A 12753-nucleotide genomic window follows, 5' to 3' on the forward strand; every position below is an offset into this window, starting at 1 on the left:
TAGTAAACAATATATTAAGTGTTTATATGCCGCTTACTAATGCAACATAAGTAAAACATATACCACTGACATTTTAGAAATATTCTGAGACAGATTTTACTGAGTTACATTCTTTACATACATTCTTTACATTTCATACATGGCTTCCATGAAGATTTATTAGTTTATTTATTTGAAAAAAATGTGAATGAACCACAATCAATCCAACATTCAATAAAATTAAATGAAAGCACATGTATTTTTTTTAACTGTTGGAAATTTTCACATATTGAGTATTGGTTGTTCTATATCAGATATAGGTGTCTAGGTATTTTGGAGTGAATTACAGTCCCAACCCAGAGAGAGGGAGAGGGCTACATGTTCAGTAATGCCGTGATGTAGCAGATGAAAATCCAAAAATTCCATCACTTAAGGTTTTTTCCCATGGAAACAAGAGATTTTGGTTTCCCCTCCACTTATATACATATATGAAACAAAGTATTTTTAAAATGTGTCTGTCGTTGAGAGATTAGAGGACTGGATAGGCCCCGTGTTTTCCCACTGATGGCTCAGCTGTTGCCCATAGTGACAATGACAGTAAATAGTCAGGGGTGACAGCAAGTGACATTGAGGCCAGACCACAGGAAATGCCTCTTTGTCATCCTCTGTTCCACTTCCCTTTCTGGATGAGAGCTACAGTTGCTTGTGGGCCATAATTATGGGAAAATAAAAACGGAGCCACAACTCAGGCTCTATTTTCAGACCTTAATTTCAATAATCTGTCAGTCACAGCCCGTAACAGAAACAGTCACACATTTGTCGGCTTTTTTCTATCTTCTGGAGTTTCTGTGTTATTGAAGTTAACCTCTTCATTTCAGTAACATCTCTTCTTTTACTTTCCTTTTTGCTAGTTCTCATGACTACCATAAAAAATGGGTAATCTAAGGGGAAAAGTGAAAATTTTATGCTTCATTGTGTTCAGTCAACAGTTGTTTCTTCAGGCTACTATTATACAGCATAGCTGCCTCTGCCTACCCCTTCATCAGGTGTCTTATTTCTTTCCCACACAAGTTCAGAACTTCAGAACGTGACTCAGGGGGGAGACGCATTTACAGTGAGGACAAACTGTTTTGAGTACAGGCTGTGTTCAGAGCCCGTTTGACCCTCCTTCTCTGTGTTGTAGTGTGTAACATTCCTGCTTTGCCTCACAGTTGACTCATCTCACCCGAGTGTGAGGTTAAACAGGCTGGAGAGTTTTGGCACTCTGTTGTGATAGGTTGTGTTTCTTTCGTTTGAGCTTCCCTTCCCCTCCCCCTCTCCCTTTCTCACATAACACGTCCATCTTCCCTTTTGCTTGAACTCAATCACAGGCCCAAAACAGTATGGATGTGGATTCACCCTGACTGAAAGTCCTCACCTGTTACAGTAAAGTGAGAATGACATCATGGCCTACATAGTGTTTGTCATCCTCATCGTTTGGGGGCAATAGACAGCCTGAAAGTCGTACATACACTGTGATAGTCATTAATACACATTTTGATGTTCAAGACAGTGGGAAAACATAAACTCTTCCTAAATTGAACCAATGAAACACTGCTGAGCAGAAACTCAAATGGGATTTTGAATGCAGGGCATTGTTGCAACACTACCTGTTTTTCATAAGTTTACTTAGTAAACATTTGTTTCACAACAAAACAACCCTGGCATGTCTCTGCTGTGTAATTTCAAGACACACCCTCCTTTCCTGTCAGCAGGCGCCTGTTGTCTGTTAATAATGATCCTCCCGCCGGTGCAGCATCGTCCACTCTGAGTCAGAAAACCACAGCAACAAACCAAAAGGGTTTCCCAGAGTCATTGCGAACATGTTTGCTTTTTTTTGTGCTTTTTTTGTTCTTGTACTACACACTGATTTTGGGAAAACCACCATCATCCATCTGTTTCAATTAGGTCACAAATGAAACATGACTTACAGGTCAGGAGATCTCCATCTGCTGTTGTCTTCCTGGTACATCAGTGTTTTGCTTCTCAGCATGTGGAAATTTACTGGACTTCAGATTTCTATACAGTGATTAACTTTTATGGTCAGCCTTTGCTCTCGGGGCATTGAACACTATGTACTCTGTCTAATAAAAACAAAGAATAAACTTTTATTGCACCTGTGGCAGATATTTACTTATTATCTTGTTATTTGTCAACTCTCAGATGAAGAGGCAAAATTGAACTCCAATTAAACACTAACATCATGGAAAATTTGGCAAATTCCTTATTTTCTGACACACAGATATGTTACTAAAACACTGAATATTGGAAAATAAGACTCATTATGACAAAGCACATTCATTATCTAGATTGTAAACCTTTATTGGACCAGGATCTGGAAAATAAATCCAATACATAAATAATTAGTTCAAATAAGTAATTTGACTAATGTAAGTTAGCTAGAATGAAACTACACCAGGTCATTAAAATTCAAGTTTTTGTAACTTCAACCAGTTAAAAAAACATATATATTCATGGTTATTTGTCATTTGTTTACGTACATGGGTAATATGACATTGTGAGATCGTCAATGTTATGACTACATCTATATGTTCAGTGATCTGGGCTCTACCCATCATGCTCCAATATCTGGATAAGGAAAATTACTATTTCTGTCTTTTTTGAGTTTGAGTAGAAACCATAGAGTAGAAACTCAGAAATAGATGGCTGTAAACCAACATACTATATCTTCTTTATTTTAGGGGTTATTGGTGAAAGAAAGAAAGAAAGAAAGAAAAAAGAAAGAAAGAAAGAAAGAAAGAAAAAGTAAAATTTGTCACCCAGTGAAACCATAGCCCGTCTCCGCGTGCCCGCGTACGCCTGTACAAAAATGTGCCGCAGGTGCACGAGCGCGACTGGTGTACACGCCGTACTCGGGAGCGGGCGCGATGACGTCAGCAGATCTGGCAGGACGCCAGGAGGGGCGGGCCCTGACGTCAGTGGCCTCTCATTCACAAGCACGAGCCGTATATAAACGCTCACCGCGGCGCTCAGAGGCAGAAGTTGCTCGCTGCGACGAGAAAGAGTCGACTATACCGAAGTTTGAAAAGAAGAAACCGCGACTACCGGATACACTCGAGAAGAGGACAGGACCCGCTCCGACGGTCTTAAGCGTTTTTGTTTTTTCTTGTTTGTGTGCGAGTTTTCTTTCTCTCTAAACGAGCGAACCGGAACAAAGGACTCCCGTTTCAACCTGAGAGAAAAAGCAGCCCAACGTTCGTTAACCGGCCGCGCGCGCTCTATGTACTTGGATTTACTTCTTCTATCCCGCCGTCCTACTATGGTCATAATGGAGGTGCCCACCATCGACTGTGCGTCCCTGCGTGGCCTGCTGGAGGGCGACGTGCCGGGCTGCCTGCTGCTGGACTGCCGCTCCTTCCTGTCCTTCAACTCGTCCCACGTCTCGGGCTCCACCAACGTGCGCTTCAGCACCATCGTGCGCCGGAGAGCCAGGGGGGGTCTGGGGCTGGAGCACATCGTGCCCAACGAGGACACCAGGAGCCGCCTGCTGTCCGGGGACTACCAGTCCGTGGTGCTGCTGGACGACCGCAGCTCGGACGTGAGCCAGGCGAAGAAGGACGGCACGCTGCTGCTCGCCGTCACCGCGCTGTGCCGCGACCCCTGCGGGGCCAGTGTTTTTATTCTGAAAGGTACGGTGAAGAAGAGAGAAAGTTGATTGCATTGTCCTGAACGGCTCCACACGATTGTTTTACTGTATCCTAACAATGGGGGCAACACGTGTGGATTACAGCTGTCACCGTACCAGCTGGTGCTGGGGGTAAACGGGGCTCCAAAATAGCCCCATGAGCAGTTGCCACCTTTTTGGAAACCCATATTTGAATGTAGATGTGTCTCCGTGCTGTCCTGTGATCTGACCTTGCTGCCTTTTCGTTTTCTTTATTTTTTATAGGCGGGTTCGACACGTTCTCCACAGAGTATCCAGAGATGTGCACCAAGCCCTCCCCTCCCCAGGGGCTCTGCCTGCCCCTGAGCTCCAGCCACCCCGGGAGTGCAGACCCCAGCTGTAGTCCATGCAACACCCCGCTATATGATCAGGTTTGTGTATGTTGATTATGATAAAAGACAAACCACACAAGACACCTTTTTCTACTTCCTGATATGCTGTCATGGAGCCGATGTTGACTGTTGTTGTTGTTTTTTTCCCCCCCTGTCTAGGGTGGTCCTGTTGAGATCCTGCCTTTCCTCTACCTGGGCAGTGCTTACCATGCCTCCAGAAAAGATATGCTGGACATGCTGGGGATCACTGCTCTGATCAACGTCTCTGCCAACTGCCCCAACCACTTTGAGGAGTCCTTCCTCTACAAGAGCATCCCCGTGGAGGACAACCACAAGGCAGATATCAGCTCCTGGTTCAATGAGGCGATCGAGTTTATCGGTGAGTTGCGTCAACCGCGTTTACACCTTTCACAATAAATGGCCAAATGTGAGTGCCTATCACAGCTGTTACCCCTCCTGAGCCAGTTGATGGGAGGCAACACAAACACCCGACCCCCCCTTCTTACTTCCCCTCAGCCTTTGGCTCCCGGATTTAAATTTTAAAAAGTTCCCTCCAAAACCGACCAGCTGGCTCGGCACAGGCTCCCCACTCCACCACAATAGTGGTTACATCATCGCCCCCTCTGAGGCGTAGATAAAGGGATGCCCCCTTCTAATGAATCGTGAGGCAGCGGCCCCAAACTAGTTCTGTAGTGGGCAGGATGGCTGGGCTTGAATAGCTCCCTCCACGCCACTCTTTGTTCTGGCAGAACAAAAGGCAATTTCTCCTCACTCACTGTCGGCCTTCCTCCCAGATCAATACCCCCAGCAGGGGTCTGTTCCCCTCCTTTGTCCATTCAGACTGCCCCCTTTGGGAATAACCCCCACAAGCTCACACCCTGCACCCCTATTAACTGTGTTCCTGTGTTTCAATGAGCACCCTTGAATTTAAATAGCAACTGAAAGTGTCGCAAAAGACTTTTGTGTTTGTGGTTTTCCTGTGACAGGAAAAGGGTTTTAAACCTCAACTTCACATTTCGTCACCTCCAAAGATGTGTGCGTCGCACTAATCTCGCTTTCTCTTCTCTTCGCCCCCAGACTCGGTGCGAAATAAAGGAGGCCGCGTGTTCGTGCACTGTCAAGCCGGCATCTCCCGCTCCGCCACCATTTGCCTTGCCTACCTCATGCGGACCAACCGCGTCAAGCTGGACGAGGCCTTTGAGTTTGTCAAGCAGCGCCGCAGCATCATCTCCCCCAACTTCAGCTTCATGGGTCAGCTCCTCCAGTTTGAGTCCCAGGTCCTGGCCACGTCTACGTGCTCATCCGAGGCGGGCAGTCCAGCCATCGGCAACAGCAGCACAGTCTTCAACTTCCCCGTCTCCATCCCTGTACACACCTCAGCCGGTCAGCTCTCGTTCCTCCACAGTCCCATCACCACCTCTCCGAGCTGCTGAGGAGGAGGACGACGACGACGACGACACAGACTTTGCTCGGACTTGAACTGCACCTCATGAGTGACTCCACACAGAGCACAAAGACAAAACACAGTTCTGATTATGATTCATTTTATGGTGATACTGGTATCACCAGGCAGAACGTGTGGATCAACCTCATCATTTCAAGGGGAGATTTGAAAACTACCAACACGCAGTATTGATGTGTAACCTCCTAAATATGAAAGTCATCCAGTGTGTAAAATTCTAGATGACTTTGGACACGACTGAAAAGAGAGTTAAGGTTATTCCCTTTGAGGAAGTTATGAGTATCTGAATATTCTTTATTCAAAAGACAGCTTTTTTTTGTGACGGCAACTGCTTTTGATAATCACAATCACTTTTTGTTAACTAAACTAAATGTAGAGGGCTAACAGTTGTCTCAGGAATATCCTCACAAGTGTCCAGTTCGCTTTTTGTACTGTGTAAAGAAAGCAACACAAACCTGTTGTTACTCCTCCTTCTGACGAACAATGAATGTAAACCCCTCTTTGGTGGAGATGTGGCCGAGCGCTTCATGTTCAGCTCAAGAGTTGCGTGGGGTTGCCAAATCTCAAACGCAAACACTTGCCTTTCCAGACATCGTGAAACTCTTTGTTGACGATCCTGACACATTGGGGAAACCGACCGTTAAATACCTCATATATCTGTACTGTGGCGCTGAGGCGGCCAGAACCCCAAAAAACGGCTAAAATGGGGCCACGTGGTCTTCGGCGTCGGGATTCTGACATATTTATTGAACTAAAGTAATATATTTCTTAATCATATCTATTTTTGCATATGTCTGTTTTTAATTATGTTGTTTTTATACCGCTGAATAAATCTCATTTGACTTTTGTACTCAGTTGGAGATCTGCTAATTCTTTTCATCATGTATTTTCACCAATTGACCTTGATTAATTTTTTGTTGCTCAGTGAGAAAATTGAGAGGAAAAAAAACCCCAAGTTGACATATTCAGGTTTCTTGTTTTGTCCAACCAACAGTCCAATATACTTAATTATTCATTTTAATTTTATAGAATGGGGTGTTGCAGGGGTTAACACCTTTGCCCCACAGCAAGAAGACCAACCATCCATGGCCTGTCTTTGTGGAGTTTGCATGTTCTCCCCGTGTCTGTTTTCTCTGGGTACTCTTGCTTCATCCCACAGTCCAAAGACATGCAGACACAATGTAGATAGCAAAGATATGAGAATTTATGTCATTATGCTAAAAATCTTTAGCATTTTTCTTCCTGGGAAATTTCTTACACCATATTTTTTTAAATGAAAATATTTGCTGATGATCAACTAATAGAAAGTTGTATATATGTGTGTATTATAGGTGAACATATGTTTATTTTTATGCTTAATATGAGCATAAAAAGAATAACATTTGACCTTATGACATGTCCGAAACATCTTTCCCACCCCTCCCCGCTCTCATCCCTGCGATGGAATCCTATCATATATATATATATGCACAAGGATCTTGGTCACATAAGAAGCATGATGTCATTGCATGGGCCATTGTTGGGGCCACACTCCCTCTCTTCTGTGAACCCATCAGAGACCGGGGTAACAGCAGGAGGCCTAAAGAATCAGCCGAGGATCCCTCCCTCCGCGGCCACAATAGGAGCAGCTGCAAGGCGTTTGGGAAAAGTGTGACAACTAAAGAGCTTTCAGGGCTCAGTCAGGCACCAGCCTTGTGACCCCCCCCCCCCTCCCTGTCTCACACACCAATGGGGAGGTGGGGACGGAGATGGCCGTAAAAGGGAAAGGAATATGTTTGGGTTGCAAATTAGCCAAAACATTGGCGGTGACCCCTGGGTGGGGTGTGAGAAAAAAAGGGTGAGAAAAAAAAAATTCCTTGAGAGATGATCCTGATGATGATGATGATATACCTCAAGCCCTTCACTCCAAAAGGCAAAAACTTATGGGGGAGAAACTGTTTGAGGACATTCGTTTCCTTCTGACAAACGACATAATACATTCTTTTTCCTGACATCTCCGTCTTATCAGTCAAACAGTGCAAATGTTTGTTGACAGAAAACATCACCGGGGGCTATGCCGTCATGATGAAAGGCTCATTCATTACCTCACCAGCTTCCTCGGAGAAGCTGTGGTTTTTGGTGACATATGTGCGACCCCCACCCCCACCAGCCCACCCTGCCTTTGTGTCTTCTAGATTTCCTGTTGGCAGGAGTGTGTGTGTTCGTGTCTGTGTGTGTCTGTGAAAGTCGTTAGGCGTCTTTTATAATCTGATGAGGGTGCTTTGGAGGGGGAAAAAGCACATTGGGAGTTTGTGTGTGTATGTGTGTGGGACACAATGTCAAGGTGCTCCTGGACCCTGGGACAAGCATCTTCATCTTGACTGATTCATGGCGAAGAGCAACGTTCAAACTTTAGTCTGTTAACTGTTTGTTTTTTTGGGCCGTTTACATTTTCTCTCAGCATCTGGAGAGACAGTATTAACCATATCGTCATTTGCCAGTGTCACCATGTGGTCAACTGGCTGTTCCATTTGGCAACTAAGCTCTGACTCAACTTCAAAGCCATTTTCATTAACACAATCCAATGGACAATGGTTATATAATGTGTCAGACACTGCTGCCGTGGCAGGAAGAGACACTGTCCCACCCCTCCCTTTTACATCATCTCGTTTGGAACAAATCAGTGGAAGCTTTTGGAGTTATGTTAGTTTGTTTTTCCCCTTCACATAAGTTCTGTGTATGATATTTCCACTTATTTAGTGTGTGACAATGGCACATTTGTAATAGATTCTGTCACATACACACTAGGTTAAAACCATTTTCCTTATTGGACCCTAAAGCTCCATGAAGCAAGATTTTTCAGGTGGTTAGAGTTTGTGTATTATTAGCTAATACACTTCCACTACACACTTGTCTCCAGCTCTATTGCATCGTGCGTACGACGTTCTTTCCAATCGTAACAATCGTGGCCAGGAGGATGTCAGTTTGCTCTAAATGGCTCTGCGTGATCACTAAGCACTGCCGCTACTCAAAAGGAAAACAAGCCTTTTTTTATTTTTATCCACAGTGATCAAGCTCGTTGTAATATTATCAAATAAAAAACATATCTTGGAAACATGAGATGATAAAATGTGTCATGCAGACAAATCACAGTTCATGTGATGGTCCTGGGATGTGTGAGCACCGTCAGGACAGTTTGTCACATCGCTGCAGTGCGTTTCCCCGGTCCACAGTCTGCCACTGCAATGAATTCGCAATTTGATCGATCAAATGGAGAGGCAGTTTGTTTTTCTCATCATTTTCATAGTTCAGGTTCCACAAAAAAAAATGCTTTTGTCAAGGCCCCCGGACGAGAACATGACAAAACAAACACACACACGCCAACATAATTTAACCTGACTTCCTGTGTGAAGTGGGGAATGTGACTGCTGGCCTGATTACTGGAGGTCGCAGAGTAATTACACCACTCTCACACCTCAGCGTGCCTTGAAACTAGATTAAGTCTCTCTCTCCTTCACACAAGCATACACACATCCTCTCTCACACTCGCTGGGTGAGAAGATTTAGTCCACACATTGATGTCATGGCAGAACTCTCACCTGCAGTAAATCTGTAAGAGGATTATGACTGTGACGGGGAGGCCTCTGTAGAGCACCGTGGCAGAGGCATTGTAGTGGCTTGTTCCAAGCCGTACATAAATGCAGAATGTAACCCATACACACGCACACGCGCACACATACATTTGCATTTGCAAAAGAGGTCCAAAACTGCTTGAGGAAATTTTTTAAATTAATTGATAAACCCATTAATGTTGTGAGCACATAGATTTTCCAGTTTGGGATCAATAAAGTAGATCCATCTATTTATCTATCTATCTAGATCTTTCATATCTAACCGGAAGTAAAGAGAAAGGGGAAGACAGAGAGAAATAGAGAGAGTGATTTGAATGATAGGCTCCTACACTTTCTTTTGTCACCGCTGCTGATAAAGAAACCGCTCCTTGACCAAAACGGTCTGTATTCATGACTTTCCAGTTTTGGACCAGAGACACAGCAGAAGAGGCCAAACACGTCACGGTTTGCAGGAAGCAGGACTCAAATGCAGAGGTGCACTTTAAATAGTCTTTAATCAACTGAAAAGAAACCAAACTTACAGAGTCTGAAAGTAAAACAAAACCAAAGTCCAACTAAAGCTGTTCAAGTAGCAACACAAGAAAACACTGGAACACTGTAGCCAGGGGAAAAATCACAGGGACAGAAAGTTCCGGAACAGACTGGGAGAAAACGCTAGTAACATACCGAGGAAGACAACAAGGAAAACCGACGATCCAACCCTGACAAAGGGAAGCACAGAGACTTAACACACACAAGGAGGGCGGGGCAAACAGAACACAGGTGAGACAGGTCAGGAACAGGTGCAGACAGTCACAGGGGCAGGAGACACAGGAAAAACAAGACACCAGACAGGGAAACAGGGAGTGTGGAAACACAAGGAACTTCTTCAAAATAAAACAGGAACCAAACACAAGGGATCAGAGGCACTACAATAACCGATACACAAGAAAGAGTCCTTGCGGGTCATGACAAAAACAAGCTGCTGTGACGTGACGGGAGCCGAGATGTGGGTTAGATCAGTGACATGATAGCCAAAGACTTGTACAAAGCGAGGAATGTCAGGACATTACGTGTAGGCCGCGGTGAAGTAGCTCTTCCTTGCCGGCAGGGCTCCACTTCCTCCAACGACCCCGTCTGGAATGTCAGATGATGGTGGAAGATAAACTGTGTTGGCTCTGGAGGTAAAGACCAGCGACCAGTCAGATCGTCCAGGGAATCTCTAAAGCTGTTATATGGTATATATATATATATATATATATATATATATATATATATATATATATATATATATATATATATATATATATATATATAATGTATAGTTCCACGCGGCCAATGCACGGAAATAATAACTTTTAAATGATTCCGTTTTTTTAATACCATTTACTCAGATATCTGAATAAGAGTCGGGAACGATCCCCCTCGTAAGCCTCACTCACCCCAGTGACTGTGAGCAGAGCCTGTATTTTTCCACTCGCTGGAGCTACAGAGTTGTGTTCACAAGTAGAAATCAGATCCTGTGTGGAGTATTCAAGGAATGTCTGGCATCCTGTCTTCCACACTGACTGCACTATGAGGTCACAGCCAAAGAACATATATACAGCCAAAGAACATATTGGCATATATATATATATATATATATATATATATATATATATATATATATATATATATATATATATATATGAGCAGATAGAGGCTCCAGCAGATGTGTCGGGATAACATCTTTAATATTTATTATTTATGGAGAGAGATAAGGTTTCTGAAATGTTGCTTTGGCTATGACGACAGCGTCTGGGCAGATCCATTCAGCTACCAGGGAAGTTAATCCGTAGTTTTTTTTTATCAGTGACCTTTCAGGTCATAGACTGCCATTAAAAAAGCCAGAATGGTACACTTTTATTTTTGATTTTTGTGAGTTGAAATCAAAGGTTCTTTTTTCTTATATGAACTTATTTCTCTCAAATTTCACTCACAAGTTTGAACAAATCTGTGCGACTCTGCCAAGACGATCCATCATTCTGACAGATGTGGCACATCAAGTTGCTGATGACGCAGCGTGATTTTTGGTCAGGTGTGCCTCGGGCTCGTCACGCTAAAAGGCCACGACAAGGTGACACATTTTACATGTTTACACTTGACATGTCACAGACGTCGTCAGTCGTCATGCTGGCAACCAGCAGTGTCTGCAGAACTGAGTTGAATGGGATTGAGTGGGACCATCATTCCACAGGTCACTATTGACAATCAGCAGAAGTTGTTAGCAGTTGTAAAAGTCTGACTGGTGACCACCGACCTCCCTTCACCCATAAAATGTTTTAAAATGTACACGTGCTCCAGCTTAAAACTTCTGACACAAGTTCGTCAGTTGTTTTGCTCACCAAGTACAAAGTGTACTGGAAGGTTTCTGATTTGCGGTGACTTCTAAAACAAGTCCTCAAATGCACTTAGAGGTTGTTTACAGTTATGACAACAATAAACAAGCCGAAGAATCGTCTCCATTGGGTGCTTCAAGCAATGAAGTCATATCAGAAGCATAAATCAGGTGTTAGCCATTCGAGGGCCTTGGGCAAAAGCAAACATGGGACATTCTGACTCAAAATCATGACCCTTGTCATTTAGTGTGCATATAAAGGCTGACTAACAAGCTGCAGCTGATCCCACATGACTGAGAAACCAGCACTACTCGTACGGTCTCACTGGAGGAACTTCATTTTAATTATGAAATATTTTGTCCAACATGTGTGTGATGAACAGAATGAGTATTGCCTCATATTTCCAACAAGTTCTGAAAACTAAATCTGTATTTCACATGTACATTGCTGCCTTGCATTTATAGTTATACTTGAAATTCTACTTGTTAGCTGCATGAAAGCAGACTATACTTTTTCTTGAGTCACTTGTGAGTGAAAATACAAAACATCATTTTTCTGATGTTCAGTTTTTGTCAGTCAAATCACTCATTAAACAGCTCCTCTCCTGTTTATTTGTCTCTTGTGCAAAACTAAGAGAATACCTTTTTTTCAATGTTTGATTTATGAAGTGTCTGTGAGTGTCTACTGGGCCTGTTAAATGTAATCAGAAACAGAAAGCCTTTACTGTACAAGAGAGATAAAAGCATAACGGAATTAGAGGTGCTACTTCTTATAAGAGTGAAAATGTATTAAAAGAAAAAAAAGTCACAAACAATAGATATGTGACTAATATATACTTCAAAAGTCCCGTATTCAGATGTGTGTTGAACACATGTTCAGAAGTGCACATCAAGAATGGACAGATTCTCCTGAAGTCCTCATACTGAGCACAAACCTTCCATGTTCATTGGGTGTGAGCGCCATCTTATGGACGACGTGTCTCCAATGAGATAAAAAGGATCTCTAATGGCACTGAAAGTTAAGTCTGCACAAAAAAAACGCCCCCCCCCCCCCCCCCAAAAAAAAATGTAAAAAAATAAAACAGATCCCTTTCACATCCAGTATTATCTTAGGCAGTTTTACTCAAACAGCAACAGCCACGTTACACAATCAACTTTCCTTATTGACTCCATCCCACCATGTGAGAAGCCTCGGAGGCCCGGTTCTGAAATATCTTTGGGGAGGCTGAAGCAGCTGAGAAATGATCACTGTGGATGTAGAAAATACAACAGCCTGCAGTCAAACCCAG

General features: G+C 43.4%; 1 protein-coding gene and 1 long non-coding RNA gene across 3 annotated transcripts in view; one reads left to right on the plus strand and one right to left on the minus strand.

Moving 5' to 3' along the window:
* The first annotated feature begins 3006 nt into the window (after positions 1–3006).
* On the plus strand, positions 3007–6347 carry dusp1 (dual specificity phosphatase 1). The gene is made up of 4 exons (XM_035650248.2): positions 3007–3668; positions 3929–4074; positions 4195–4414; positions 5113–6347. Exons 1-4 carry the CDS (start codon positions 3260–3262, stop codon positions 5466–5468), a joined length of 1131 nt encoding a protein of 376 aa, XP_035506141.1. The 5' UTR covers positions 3007–3259; the 3' UTR covers positions 5469–6347.
* A 3238-nt stretch (positions 6348–9585) lies between these two features.
* LOC118319587 overlaps positions 9586–12753 on the minus strand; it is a 28572-nt gene continuing 25404 nt past the window's right edge. For both annotated transcript variants that reach the window (XR_004796043.2, XR_007031461.1), the window contains one exon: positions 9586–10265. This is a non-coding gene — a long non-coding RNA (uncharacterized LOC118319587). The remainder of the gene's footprint in view (positions 10266–12753) is intronic.

Source organism: Scophthalmus maximus, chromosome 9 (genome assembly GCF_022379125.1).
Source record: "Scophthalmus maximus strain ysfricsl-2021 chromosome 9, ASM2237912v1, whole genome shotgun sequence".
NCBI lineage: Eukaryota > Metazoa > Chordata > Actinopteri > Pleuronectiformes > Scophthalmidae > Scophthalmus > Scophthalmus maximus.